This window comes from Atractosteus spatula, chromosome 14, assembly GCF_055471065.1.
Source record: "Atractosteus spatula isolate fAtrSpa1 chromosome 14, fAtrSpa1.hap1, whole genome shotgun sequence".
Lineage (NCBI taxonomy): Eukaryota > Metazoa > Chordata > Actinopteri > Semionotiformes > Lepisosteidae > Atractosteus > Atractosteus spatula.
In genome coordinates, this window is record NC_142719.1 from 37,635,578 (window position 1) to 37,650,494 (window position 14,917).

The 14,917-nt window shown below is 39.2% G+C and overlaps 1 protein-coding gene across 6 annotated transcripts; it reads right to left on the minus strand.

Moving 5' to 3' along the window:
- Positions 1 to 162: 162 nt before the first annotated feature.
- matr3l1.2 (matrin 3-like 1.2) lies at positions 163 to 14,541 on the minus strand. Of its 6 annotated transcripts, none has more exons than XM_088931710.1 (21): positions 14,208 to 14,541; positions 11,169 to 12,113; positions 9,961 to 10,022; positions 9,753 to 9,791; positions 8,808 to 8,917; positions 8,452 to 8,501; positions 7,792 to 7,908; positions 7,513 to 7,638; positions 7,131 to 7,271; positions 6,921 to 7,045; positions 5,554 to 6,127; positions 5,299 to 5,422; positions 4,927 to 4,949; positions 4,211 to 4,333; positions 3,899 to 4,027; positions 3,459 to 3,596; positions 2,550 to 2,677; positions 1,856 to 2,171; positions 1,283 to 1,442; positions 1,034 to 1,149; positions 163 to 765 (listed from the first exon to the last, which is right to left on the minus strand). In XM_088931710.1, the coding sequence occupies exons 2-21, from the start codon at positions 11,949 to 11,951 to the stop codon at positions 727 to 729; spliced, it is 3,423 nt and encodes a 1,140-aa protein (XP_088787836.1). In that variant the 5' UTR covers positions 11,952 to 12,113; positions 14,208 to 14,541; the 3' UTR covers positions 163 to 726. The 6 variants fall into 6 exon arrangements, with proteins under 6 accessions (XP_088787836.1, XP_088787838.1, XP_088787835.1 ...); XM_088931712.1 differs by having other exon boundaries at positions 14,246 to 14,291; XM_088931709.1 differs by having other exon boundaries at positions 14,164 to 14,285.
- Positions 14,542 to 14,917: the final 376 nt, after the last annotated feature.

The following is a 14,917-nucleotide window of genomic DNA, read 5'->3' on the forward strand; positions in this document are numbered from 1 at the left end:
TGCATTATCACCAATTTAATCTTACATGGTCTAATGATACATAGGTTATTTGTATGGCTAAGAAGTAATACCTTGTAGCAGTCCATTTAACTTCTTGACCATATCTGACAGAACAAAATCTTAAGCATATATTTAAATCAGAAACAAAATCTCAATCAATTCTTAGTTTCACTGTAGTTTATTTTTTAAAATCACTGCTCAATGGTGTTGAGAAAAATTAATGACCCTTCTGACACAACGTGTGGTTTGTAATACATTAGAAATCAACTACTTATGCACACTGAGAAGCACAGACAAAACTTCACTGTGCAACTGAAGCATTTATTATGATGCTTACAGAAATGGATCAAATCTATGGAAAAAGAAAATAACATGAGAAAACATTATAAAAATCTAACCTGAAAAAAGAAACATTTAAAGATGCCGTAGTTTTCCCAATGGTATACTGAGAATCCGAAGAGAAGTTTTACAGTTTTTCTTTAAGCAAATTAGGACATTGCATCTTTTCCAATGTATCAATGCACTGGGGAATTGTCAAAAAAAATAAATGAAAATAAAACTGGATCCTTTTAAGCACATGCAACATTAAAACTATTACAACCATAAGAAATCAATGTATAAAATAGGAATTTTCCTCAAGAAAGCTAATACTTTGTTCTTGCATGGATCTTTCAAACTTCAGTATGTTATAGGCTGAAAATAGGATCAATTTTTAACATTTAAATCTCATTGGGAATTACTGGCTCTCTCTTTATCCAGGTGTTTCTGAAAAAAAAACACAGAAAACAAATTGGCACAGAAAGGTAATTATTTTTCTTTATCAGACTGTATTAAACATAATAATAAGGGCCAGATATACATTTATATTTCGACTGTGTTTTTAATTCAAAAGAGCTCATAATTTACATATGAGGGGACCCACTTAATCTACAATTCTTGTATTTTAGAGATCTGCTTTTTTTCTGAGCAAATCCACTTTAAACAGGGCCAGCATACATCACAGATGATCTAATCACAACCTTGAAAAACATACCTTCAGTTTCTGATAATGAGACGGGCTGCTGCAGTGAACTTTCTTTGCAGTTTCCTCATTGGAGTAGAACAGGAAGCAGACTCTGCAATAGTACCCCATTTTCACATACTCCACACCTGAAAAATGATCAAAAACCAACTGTAAAACAAAACCTATTGTCTAATAAACCCCTTTTAATCCAGGAGCTGGATCAAACAAATTGGCCAAGCTACTGGATCAACCAAAAAAAAATCCTCTGCAGTCGCTTACCTACAGGATTGTTGGGCTGGTATGGCCCTAGAGGGACAGGTGTCAGCTCTGGCTTACTCTCAGGCCGTGGTTTAGTCTGAGGAGTCTCCTCTTTATCACAGACCTGGGTACTCTCTCCATTGGAAGATGCAGCTCCACCTGCATCATCACTACTGGGCTCCTGAAAGACACAAATTTATTACAGAACTCCTGTAGAGCTCAATTGGTCTATCACAGAAAACAAGAAAAATGCTACCATTTATAGATCAGAATATGGCATAAATATTTAAATATTGTTACAGTGGTCTGCAAAGCAAATGAAAGTTCACATTTCAAAGTTCTCAAATCTGAAACAATGGATAGAAACTGAACTGTTGCGGCTGAGCTTACAAAGCCAGTTAAGTGAGGATCAAAGGGAATTTTTTACATCCAATAGTTAACTGCTTTGTAAGACTGCTTACAATCTTCATCACTTCTAGAGCAGCACAGAAAGAGGACAAGGAGGGAACAGGAGCGAGAGAGAGAGCGATCCTCAGACTCTTACACCAGTGCAGCCTGTTGCTTTGGACGGAATATCAGATCCTGTCTGCTCACCTCTTCAGCACTCTTCTGGCATTCTGCAGTGTCTGGGGATTCATCTTTCTTCTCTTCCGAGTCGCTGCTCTTCACATCCGCAGCATCTCCCTGCTCACTCTTAGTGGCAGACTCCTCCTGAAGCTCTTTGGCATCCGGCTTCTCCGGCGAGCCTCTCTCCTCTCGAGTGCAGAGCTTCTTCACTGGGGGGCCCTCTTCTGTAGCCTTGGCTTTAGACTCCGAGCTGCCGGGCGCATCCTCCTCACTCCTGGTGCTCTCCGTTCGCTCTCTCTTGGGTTTCCTTTCCTCTTCAGCGTCGGAAGGAGAGGGCTTACGTCTGGGGGGAAAAAAAGGACACCAGTTTTAAGAGCAAATGATGATATGGTGAGTAAGAACACCTGAAACTGCACAGCTGTCACTATCTCTTATTCTTCTAGTGTCGTACATGAGAGTTGAGCTGAATAATGAAAAGCACATGGGTGAAACTAAACTCACAGTATGCATGTCAATCCCCATTGTAATAAATGTAAGATTCACAAGTGTGCAGAGAAGGAAACTGTATTAACCACCTTTTCCATCTTCTAACCCCTAGAATGTGAAAAGCTTCTCTGAGAAAGATAACATGCCCAATACCTCAGGTACCTCTAAGTGTGATTATAACTACAATTCATTTAAAAGCAGTTAAGAAGAGAGAACGGGAAAAACAAATACCTACCCTCGAAGTGTTTTATATTTTTTGCTCACATACACAGTCAGCCATTTGCCTCCAAATTTAGGTGGGTTGTCTTTGTAAGCCTGTGCCATTTTCTCTGCCTGTTCAGGTTCTGCCATTTCAATGAAACACTATGAAGAAACAAAATGATTTGTAAAATCTCACATTAGTATAACTTTACAAGGATCAATTTAAACTAGGAATTCTGTGAAATTCCTGTGATTGATTCCCCTAGACTAAAAATTAACTTACCCTAATTTACTATGCAACTTACACTAAAAATGAAACCTTCATTAAAAAATGACTCCCTAGTGGTCTTTGAGTAATGTGGTTGATTAACACAAACAACTGCCATTATTTCAAACAACAGTTTAAATACTGTATACTTGAAATTCATGTGTTAAACATATTTGTTGGGATCTCCGTTTTGTGCTCTGGGAACAGTGATTAGCTGGAAACTCTACCCTTACTGAAAGACTGATAAGGTTAAATCTGAAAGCGACTCAGAAGATGTTAAATGACAAGAAGCTCATCTCATTTTACTATTATTTTTAACGCATTGAACTAAAAAAATGATCAAACAAAATAAGTTTAAAAGGTGAGTTACAAAATCCCTAAAAATACGGAACCCTATGCACAATGTGAAAAATGTTTATACTATTTATGCTGGAAATTTGTCTATTGAGAGTACACAAAATGCAGATTGTAATTTCTCCGATTCTTATCATGGTTCCAAAAGTAGAAGGGGAATAATGAGTCAGATACTAGTAAAACCCCAAAGCAGAAGGTAATTAGTACAGTTGTGTAAATGCAGAAACAGGAAGTTAAGACATTTGTTACCAAGTATTTATTAATGACACCAAATACTTCAATTAAACCCTCAGTTTTGCTTCATATTAAATTTTGAAATACCTCTTTACGGTTTCGATTAATAAGATACCGCTTCACAGTTCCGAAAGGCTGAGCAAGTTTTAAAAGTGAGGCATCTGTGAACCTAAACCAGGGAATCTGTCCAATATAGATGACTCTTCCACTTGTTTTCTCCTGAAACTGAGATAAGACGACAAAAGGTTTTTAGTTGTTTAAGTTGGCATTTTGTAGAACAATGAATATGTACAACAGGGAAAAAAATCTTCATGTTAAATAATACATTGTCATCTGTTTAGATTAAAGCCCTCTAGGAAAAATGCCACTGAAAAGCACCAACACAAATTACATAGCTCTTCTGTGGCTATAATGTTTAAAAAGAGCCGTTCTCTACCTCAAGTGCTTTATTTAATTGGGTGTTCTGTGCTACAAAAGCAAAGAACTTCTATTGTTTAAAATGTTATTTTGCATCACGCTGAACATACCTGTATGGTCTTATAGGTGTGCGAGAGGTGTATATTCACAGGCTTTCCACACACCATTGCCGTGACATTAGTATTGTAGAATTCGACCATTGCTTTTGCCTCCTCAGGTGTTGCCATTTCCAAAAACGCCTGTTTCATACAGAAAAAAAAACCTGCTGATCAAGGCAGAAAGGTTCAAAATGTTTTCAGCACTACAAAAGCAAAGCCTTGTGATGCAAGCCTCAGAACCCTTCTCTAAAAAAGTGGTACATTTACGATGGAAGGTAAAATCAAAATGACTGTGATCATGCCCTTTGTCTTTCTGAACCCTACCTCATGCCTGGTGTCCAGTACCAGATGTTGTACAACTTTCCCAAAAGGCTTGGCAAGTTTCAGGATATCGGTTAGGAAGTTGTAACCTCTTTTAAATCCTCTAACATTAACAACTTTCCCTTCCTGCCAAGAGGGAGATCGAGACAGTTTCATTATTAAACTTTTATTCATGATTAAATCAATGAACATTCACTTTCATTGCATGCACTAGCTTCTACCAAAAGTTGGATTTTCTATGGAACATTTCTTGATAGCATTACAGATTGCAAATACAGAAAGAATGTGGAACTTTTTTTCATTTTTCATTTAAACCCACACAATTTGGAATCACTGGAATTCTTTGTCTGACAGCAATGACACTGAATGACAAAGGCCAGACATGCTCTTCCAACCTGCACAACCATTGACCAACTGACCTTTCACAACACCACCGCAGACCTTGTAAAATACGAACATTACTCCAGTTGATGCATCCCAATCCCATCCCTGGCAGCCCTCTGCCAATTGTGTGCCACCACTTAGGGCTTGCTGCTGCTAGCCAGTTACATTACCTTGAGTATCTGAAGAGGTTTTAAATCCACTCTAGTTAGCTCCACAGAGATAACTACAAGTGTATTTACGAACCACAATGTTTTTTTTATTCTTTTGTATTGCATTTCCAACATTTAAAAAAAAAACACCTGTGACCTGCTGTCTGAGAAAAAAAAGATACACACCTGGGATTCTCTCTTTGAATCTCCTACAAAGGAAAAAAAGGTATTGAATACTTAAGTATGCAACAAGGAGACTTGTCTACGAATGGGTAAAAAAAATACAAAAGTCCAGCACAAATAAGTGTAAAGGTAGTTCATTTCAGTGAAAGCCAACTCAAAATTTCAAAAGATAAAACTTAACAAGAGATATGCAGAAAAGATATTCACCAATTTCCACTTCCTAGAATAGCATTCTAGTGCAAAAATGGTTCGCTGGAAGAAGGTTCCTTTAAATCAATTTCAGGTTTATTAAAGAAGGGATCACTTGGTATTTGGAAATAGGCACATGCCAGTACATTAATAAAGTAATGGTGAAATGGCTGAAACTAAACTTACTTGAAGTGTCCATTTCGGTTTCTGACACAAGCTGTGAAAGATCTGCAGAATCTTCATCTGCAAACTCATCCAAAGTAACAAAATCCTCCATGTTCTCTGGGAAATCCTGCTCCAGAAACCCTTCCTGGAATCATAATATGTACTATTTCAGCAAACAAACGTAGTATCTTGAAGACTCTTCTCTTGAAGTGATTCTTTTCCCACAATCAAAAATGAAAGATGGTCAAGAACCGTTTACTTCACACATTGCCTTACCTCTTCATTGTCTCTCTCTCCTGTTGGTACCTCTGCACTCTCCCCCATCTCTTCTGGAACTACCTCTGCTGGAACCTCCAAACCTTCAGTGGGTTTCTCCGGTAGCGGGTTCATCTCAGCAGGCTCCTGGGGCTCCTCGTTTTCAGTCGGCTCCGTTGTTTCGGAAACGTCCAGAGGCGTGGCCTCTGGCTCTTCTGGTTTGATTTCAAATTCTGCCGTAGGCTCCTTGTTTGGTTCTTCGTGGACCAAAGTGTCAGATTCCTGCTCCTCCTCTTGGCTTTCAGACATCTCCAAGGCCTGAGCTAGTTCCTCTGAGTCTTCCTCCATTCCCTCTTCTACCTCAATCCCCTCTGCACCCCCTTCCCTTGCCATCACCCCAGACCCTTCGTCTCCAGAATTTTCCTCGGGTTTGGCTTCATGCTCCTCTTTCTTTTTTCCAACAGAAGCAGCTTTATCTCTGGAGGTCTTCTCCTTGGTTGTGGATTGCGGCTTTTTACACAGGTCTTTGCTCCCTGTGCTGCTGCTGCTGCTGCTTCTCTCCAGCTTCCCGGAAGTACTCTTGGAAGGATTCACTCTGAAACACAAAAGTGAGATCTGCAATGCTCTGGACAGACTTGTGCCAAGGACAGAATGTGACCTGAAAGATCAGATAATCAGGTTATAGATGGCACGGGGTACATTTTTTAACTGGCTAGACATGTTTCAACTCCTTTGTTTGCAGGAAGGAAGACAGCCCAAGTGTATATCACTCTCCTTGAAGCAAACAGCCTAACAAAACTAACTTTCATTCTCAAAATGGTTCTTTTTTTGACCCAGGGTATTGATTATTATTTTTGTTGTGGTGTAATTTTGAAAAGTGATTCTGAAAGTTACAATGATTACATGACAAATTGTCACAAAAGTGAATACTAGATATATAAATGGCTAAAATTGTACATTTCTACTATACAACAACTGTCAGCACAAGCAAGCTTTGCATCTAAGTTACGCATCACCATGGGCCAATATACAGTGAAAAGCTGGTCTGATCTGGAAAGAGTCAGAAGTTATTGAGACACTATTTACATATGCCACAATTTAACGTGACATACCAAGTTCATACTCTTCACAGATGAGTCCAATTTCCTATTTCAAACTGTTTCTCAGATTGTAAATATTTGCAGTGTAAGAGTTTTAGTGTTAGTTAATGGCACTGCAGAACATCTGAAGTACCACTGGCAGAACTTCCTGAAGGAGTGTACCAAGATACAGAAGAGTTATATAAGCAATGCATTAACTATATGGTACATAAAAGAACATAAACATGCACATATTTCACAAAGTGCTGATTTTTCTTTGCAAACAATATACTGATGCAATGGCCTTACGTGAGGGTCTTGTACTTTGTACAGATGTTCAGTCTGATAGTTCGGCCTCTGATGTGAAGAGGGTGTAAAGTATAGTATTTCACCATCATTTTTGCGTCTTCAGGGTCTTTCATTTGCACAAATGCCTAAAGGAGGATAAAAGAAATCAAACTGTTATTTTCTTTAGAAAACTCAAAAGCAAAGTAAACATAAAAAAAAACTGTTGCACACCTGCTCATTCAAAAACAGGTACTTTTCCACAACTCCAAATCGGTTGGCTGCAGCCAACAATTCAGTCTTCTTCTCTTTCACTTTTGGCAAGTTACAGAAATACACCACTTGACTCTCTCTGCTTTCTCCACTTCTGCGTTTCTGTTGGGAAATCAGAAAACGTTGAGTCTTTCAATTAACATTGCCCATGAAACAAGTAGGGGTAAATGACTTAAGTACTAAATATCTTTAAGAATCAGCTATTTTAAATTAATCTTAGTAGTGTGAAAACAATTGACTTTTAACAAAAAGTAAAAAATGGTAAACAATCAATTTAATTAGGACTAGAAAACCCATCATTAAATCTTGAGCTCAGCTCAAGACAAAGCTTAGATAAACTTACGTTAATAGTGTAGATCTCTGGAGACAAATATAAAGTGATTTTTTTCCCATGGATCACAGCTGGTTTCTGTTGGTAAAAATTCACCACAGCTGCTGCCTCTTCATGCGTTAACATTTCCAAGAACGCCTAAATCATAAAAACAGAGGATATTTTCATTTGTTCCCATTTTCCCCAATTCATAGACAAAACATCTTTTTAAATGTGAAATCACAAAGCCATATGGCCCGTTATGTTAAACTAATTACCAAAAAACGACTGTAAATTCAAGATTGTATTTACCTTATTCTGCAGTACTAGATGTTGACATAACGTTCCAAATGGCTGGATCAGTGACTTCAAACCACTCAGGGTAACTACCCCTCTGTCAAACTTTGCCACCACCACTTTGGTTCTTATCTGGAAGAGAGACAGCTTTCATTACTTCGAGATCACTACAACAGCCTGTGACAAGAGCATACAATTCCACTTCTGATGAGCTGGAGTGTCAGCAAATTTTAATTTCATTTTAAAAGTGACCCACTCAGCTGAACTGGACCAATATACCAAGTTCCCCCCTACGGTTTTCAGGTGCTGGTGCTTGGAAAGTGGTGTATACTTTTGCAAGACATTAGAAAGGATACAGTACACTGAATAACTCTGAATCACAGCTGTTTTACTGCTACTGCTTTGCAACAGACGTAAGCTCATATTTAAAACAAAGTTCCACAAATATAAAACTTTATTAGGGTTAAGCCTGTCCTGCCCAATTTTCAAATTTCTCTGAACTTTCAGAACTATCAGAATCTGAACCACTGAATGTTAGTTTTATGATCAAAATATTTACTTAAAATACATGCATAAATCCAATGCTCTTGTTAATGCATTGTTAAATATAAATAGGTAAGTAAATATTTTATCTGAATGCTTTGGTAAACATCTTCAGTTACAGAATAGGATTACCTTTGGCTTTGAAGGAAAGGCTGCATCACCTTGGCCTGAAAGTAGATTGCCTTACAAAGGAAATAAAAATGAGAGACATGAAGCAATAGCTGATTTATATCCGTTTTACCAAAAAAGAACAATATTTATATATTTCAGAAGGAATTACTCACTGTAAAGGCCTTTCAGAACAAACCTACCTTTTCCCATGGCAAACATGCACAAGATCATTAAAGCCTGTGCATTGCCTGTGGCATAAATGGCAATTACTGCTCTAATATTACACCCTATAAAACTGCATCACAAGTCCTGCACACATCTTGAAGTCTGCAATAACGACATAAGAAATATCAACACTGCAGTATTTGTGATGTTACCTGGAGTCCAGGTGGAGGTCAGCCCGCCTCTCTGAAGCCCAGGAACAAGGGGTGCGGGACCCAAAATCCCTTCTGCTCGATTGGTTGTTTCCAGCAGGAGGGCATCTGGCCTGTAGGAAAGAATGAATGAACATTCTTGCATGTTGTCAGATTAAGCATTGGTTTTACCTTAATCTGGGGGGTCAACGTAATGATCTTCTTAGATCTTATCAATTTAAAAGCTAAAGTGTAGCCTCTGTGAAAATCACCTGCTTCCATGAGGTTTCTACGAAGAAGACATTAAGAGAGAGCGTAAGAGGGTTACTGATAATGATAGCTAGTCACAAAACAAATTTGGTCTACAGAAAGTAATTAAAGTTGAAGGGCTTTCAATTCACAGATGCATTCTACCGTCTAATCACTGTCGATAAACAAGGCCAATCGATTTGGTATGATTTACTCTGGTGGATCTGCTGGCTGTCCAGAAATGTGCTGACAGCTTCAGGATGCCACATTCAGCACACACAGGCACTTTAGCCCACCATTGTGAATATAAAGAGGTATAGTTACAGCATTTTCTTCAAGAACCAGCACAAATCAGATAGTCACCTGCTGACTCGGGAGCTGCTATTTCAGTTTACTTTCACTTTAAATACATATTCTGCTTACTACAACTTGAGCAAATCAGTCACTTAAACCATTTGTCCACTCCTAAATAAGGCAGCAGCAATTTACAACCTACTACATTCCCCTCTTGCAGTGTCCATTTAGTACAGTGCAGTCTATTTGCTACTATTCTACAGTTCTTCCTAATAAGGTTCCCCTGTTTTGCATATATAATGCCTTGCATATTAAGGTGTTATTATGGAGTACACCTTATTTACAGCGCATGGTGAAATTTAACAGATTAAAAAACACTACTGTCCCAGCCATCGTGACGAATCTTTCATAGAACTTGGTACTCACACTCTGTTTGCCAGACTTTGAGGATCCCAGTCTGGATACCTGTAAGATATTAAAAGATTAGCAGTGTCATTCTGAATGACAAATTTACAATAAAAAAGCACCCCACACAACTTAGCCAGAACAAGAACATTTCACAGTGTTACATCTTTGGAATTCCTCTCAACAAAAACATCAATGCAATGATGACCCATCCAACAAATTCACTTACACTTGAAGGAGGAGTCGACGGCACTCTGCATGTCGTAGCCCGTTAATGTGCTGAGTCCACTCCTGCATAAAAAATAAGCACTTATGAGAACAAAATAAAGCCTTTCCATCAAACGCCTCCATCTGAAAAATGACCCTACTCTGCACATGGAGAAGGGAAGACAAGCCAAAGACCTAGAAGTTAAACACATGGCCATTTTCCCTTTTCTTTCACAGCCAAGTTAAAAATCAGTTACTGTTAGTCAATCCAGCTGACTGCTGTGGGGAGCAGTAGGCCCTCGTAGAAAGGATGGGGTCCCTGTATGTTTTCCTCTGAAATAAAGTCAGAGCCACCCAGTTCTTCTTCAGAGAGTGAATCCCATAGCACCTACAGGAGAGGTAGCATCAACTGGAGGAGTGATGCAGCTCTCACAAGTTCACGAGCTCCTGGCAAACCAGAGCAGGGTTTGTGGTGTAAGAAAGACCCAGACCGGCACAAGCCCACCCAAACCTGGAGGAACTGAGCCAATTCTGCGCATTGCTATGGGACTCCTGGTTATAGCCAGAAAATAGTGCAAACTTGGTCCAGCACGATCTGGGCTCAAAGTCTGGTCTCTGAACAGCAACTACAAGGAGAACCACCAACAGGCTCCACATTGAACTAACTGTGAAATTAAGAAAGTTAAAGGACTTTTACAATTCCCTATTGTTTCAAAAATAAATGTAAGATGCCAGAGTCATTGCCTAATTTGATCAAAATGTTAAACAAGAACTTTGTGATATGCACTACATTTCCAAGGAAGAAATGATTTTTTTAGCTTCTGGGTTTTAACCATCTATATGAAAGAACAATGCACACCAAAGCTACTTTCATACCCAAATTCACATTTAAAGAAGAGCTCTTGTTGTTCTTCACAATATCCTTGTGTATTGAAATGCATTTTTGCAGGTCAGTGCAACAATTTGTTTCCCCACTGATATGACCAAGGCAGCTTGATTTCCATTGATACAACAGGAAAGAAAGGCACAATTAAGTACTTAATTCCAGATTTCCAGATGCAGTTCCAGGATTTTCATGGTTAAAAAAAACCCTTTCACAAATTAAGGTTCCAATTTCAGGTTTAACTGCAAAGATCTGCAACTATTACCATCTGGTAAAGGTACACAAACAGGAGAAATAGTGTTTTGGTAAGATAAGGTGTGCATTTTACATGTAAAAAGAATACTCACCATGCTAGAATGCACATCAAAATCACAAAGTGAGCACACATGAGGGAACAACCGGGGCATGACTCCATGGAAATCCTGAACTTTGCCAGGAGAGGGGGACCCTGTCCTCCTCTGCATAAACAGGCTTTCGGATCCCAGAGACGTGCCCATTTGCTGATTGTCGGAACCATAGCGATTCTGGGAAAGATCAGAATAACGGCGATCTCTGCTGCCTCCCTCGGAATAGCCTATTCTCTCAAAGCTTCTGGACTGCCCCTCCTGCGTGTGGCCGTAACTAAAGTCAACTGCTTGACTGCGGCCAGAAGATTCTCCGACAGAACTGGCAGGCCTAGCATGCCTGACGTCATTCCAGTCATCCCTGGAAGCCCGGTAGGGGGGATCCGGTAAGAGGGGTGGAAGATCTCTAGGGTCATTCATACGGCGACTCCCTTCACCTTTTCTGGCCTTAAGCTGCATTATAAGACGCGGCAACGTTTCCACACTGATGTTATCTTCAGGAATCTGTGCCAGTATATCCAGGTCTTTGGGTGAAAGACCAAGACTAGCAAAGAGCTTCATAGCATTGTCAACATTTCCAGTGCGTAGCGAAGGGTAAGAATCCTGGCCTCGGCCCTCAGCCCTTAAAGGAGATGTCATGCTATTAGAGGGCCTTGACGATGGAGGGTAGAAGTCATGGGAACGCTGGTCACTCATGCTGAAATTCAGAGACTCTGCAGCAGCAAGGAGACCTCGTCCTGCAGTAAAGCCTTTATGAACACTGTTAGATGGGGTCTTCTGGGACATTGCCAGACAAAGCTGTATTTTAGCTCAGTAGCACAGAGAAACAAAGCCACAGACTAACAAGTCTCCAGGAAAAAAAAGTCTGTAAGTGGAAGTCAAAGGCATAAAAGGACAAGTGAACTGAGCAACCGGAGTACTCCTCTTCTCTGATGGTATCAAAATGCTCTGCAGAAACACAATCAGAAAGGATTAGGACCCTAGTATCTGTTATGCTGAAACGTGCTTTGAACACCAATATATTTTAAAAAATGCTCCTCTAAAGAGGGCAATAACCTCAGGTAATGCAGTTTAACACCATGACACTGCAAATCTGCAAAGAATGTATAGGTCAAACAACTTGTCAATGGTCAAATATGGGGAAAATAGGCATTAGCAGACATTTGGAAAGATTTCAGCTCTTTAATAAAAGCCATAGCTGCCAAGAGCACATGAAAGGTAATAACGAATGTGAGAAGTGGTTGCTGGTAGCTACTGTTTGCAGGTGTCAGGGCTCACAGATGGGTGTAGATCTTGTAAAACGAGGAATCAGCATTAAGCCCAGAATGAGACTAAGTGACATTCAGATTAAAACTGTGTTTAGCCAAGATAAGGGCACCAATTTTTTTGGTAGCAATCATTAGAGAGATGAACATATCACAGAACACTATATATTTACATAACCTAATGGCATAGACGAGCAGTCCTCATAGATTCTGCAAGCCAAGGATATGACTATAAAAGCAAGGAGGGTTTCACCAAAGAAATCTTACAGGCAATAAAAAAGCAGACATATCTGACTAGGGTTTATAAATTCTGAGTGTAATATTTAAAGTGCCCAAAAGGTGTAGCTAAATACAGCTTTCCCAGAGCCCAAATGGAATGAATCACACAGAATGCCACCATAAAGGACAAAGAAAGTGCTGGACAGTCAGCTAACAAGTGAAGTGTTCAACATAAAGACCGACACCCCTCCCCCCAACCAAATTCACTAAAGCTGAAAGCATACCCCTGAAAAGGAAGGCGAAAGACTAATTGATCTGCCATTTCGCTCCAGAAAACCTAATTCCTCGATGGTCGGCCATTAAAGACCTCCTCTTTCCATAGCTGCTCTTTAAGCAAAAAAAATTGCAAAACGAACAGAAAACGTTCATTCAGGAAAGCTTTTAGACCTTTTTCTTTCCAAATTTACCATGTTTGTGCTACACGTTTTGTTTCACAAAAGTGGAAACGGCACAGCTATTCAAAACGAACGCACACTACGCTCCAGAACTTTATCTTACCTATCCCGTTTTTTTTTGCATGAAATGAAGATGCAATAAAAACGTCACAAAGATGTGGAAAAAAGCCTCAACCCTATACTACTTCAAAACTAAATACGCCACCACGCCTTCATTTTAACAGGAGAACATCCCTGCAGTCTATCTTTACACGCAATGAACTTGTAATCGCAGGTCTCAACAAAGAACTAGTAAAAGCCTAGGTCCAGTGCCAAAAAAACAACATGTTATAAGCAGTGCAATTATGGAATGCTAGAATTTAAATAACCGTAAATGGCTTACATCAATATCAATTAAATATTACATCTTTAAATTCATGACTTATTTTAAATGACTTTTAAATAAAACATTTCATACTCTCAAACTGACGTTTTGCAGTATTGCAGGTCTAGCACTCCACCTAATAATTTGGACGCAGTAGTCCTTAGTTTTAATACATCCCTCCTAAAAAATAAGCAATACCTCAATTCTTAGAAACATTAACTTCAGCTTTTTCGTAACAAAAAAAAAATCTGTTTTAGGATTTCAGACGCATAATGCGACTTTCTGCGCGCAAATTTCGTACGATTCATAACTAACCCCAAGTTATATAGTTACAGAAGTAAAAGCTGAAAATTAACCTTTTACTGATGATCTGCGTATTTGGATCATTAGCAGACATCGCACAATCGAAAGGTCTAGATCTCAAACCACGCGTTTGCAATATTTAATTGGCAATGTTTCTCATCTTGACAGGATTCTCTCAGTTAGCAATATGCACAACACTCTTAACGTTGCAAACACATAATAAAACCTTCACAAACCTCACATATTGGAATGCGAAAAGCCGACCAAACCAAAAGGCCCCAAAACAGGCCAAGGCGCTTTTTTTACAGTCTATGTACCGTCTAGCATAATATCCTCGAACAAAAAAAAGACAGTAATATTGTTACTATAATGACGCGTGCAGTTTTACTTACAAGTGATATATCTATACCCAAAACAAAAAAAAAAACAACGTAACTATAAAGTTTATTAGTGGATGTTTCGTTTACAACTCACGTCTCCCTCCTCCACCTTCGCCGCAGAAAGAAGAGATTCCGCGGTTTAACTTCCGGAACTAAAAGGCCCCTGTGCGGCCGCAAGGCGGAGGAATCAACAGTCGAGCACAAGATCGAGAGAATGCCGTGACGCTTCACGTCTTTTCACAATGTCTTTTCTTGTGGCGAAGCCCCTTTCGCCCCTTCTATTGCTGAAACAAATGCAACAGCAGCTCATTTCTTTTCGAATCTCAGCAATCTGAAAATTAAACCGGCGAAAATAATGGACAGCCGGTGAATACACAACAGACGAAAAGTGCGGGCCAGCCCGCACCAATAAAACGATACTGTGGTATTAAAAGAGGAGGATTAGATGTTTTGAAGTTTTTTTTTCCCCTCGCATCTTGATTTTAAACCTACAAACATTGTGTGGTCCTATACCACGCCGATGTAACGGAAGGATGAAATGTGCTAATATTCTGTAATAAATACAAACTGAGCAATATAATTTTACCAAGTGAAATCTGCGTGTTTCACAGTTCGCTGTATAGCCTGTAATTGTGTCCGACAACTGTAGTCAGGTTTTTTTCCGGCACCCCTTTATTCCCATATTGCATAATTTTCACGTTATATTGTAATTTCTGTTACATTATTGATTTGATTTACTGTTCACTTGAGGCACAGCAATTCATTT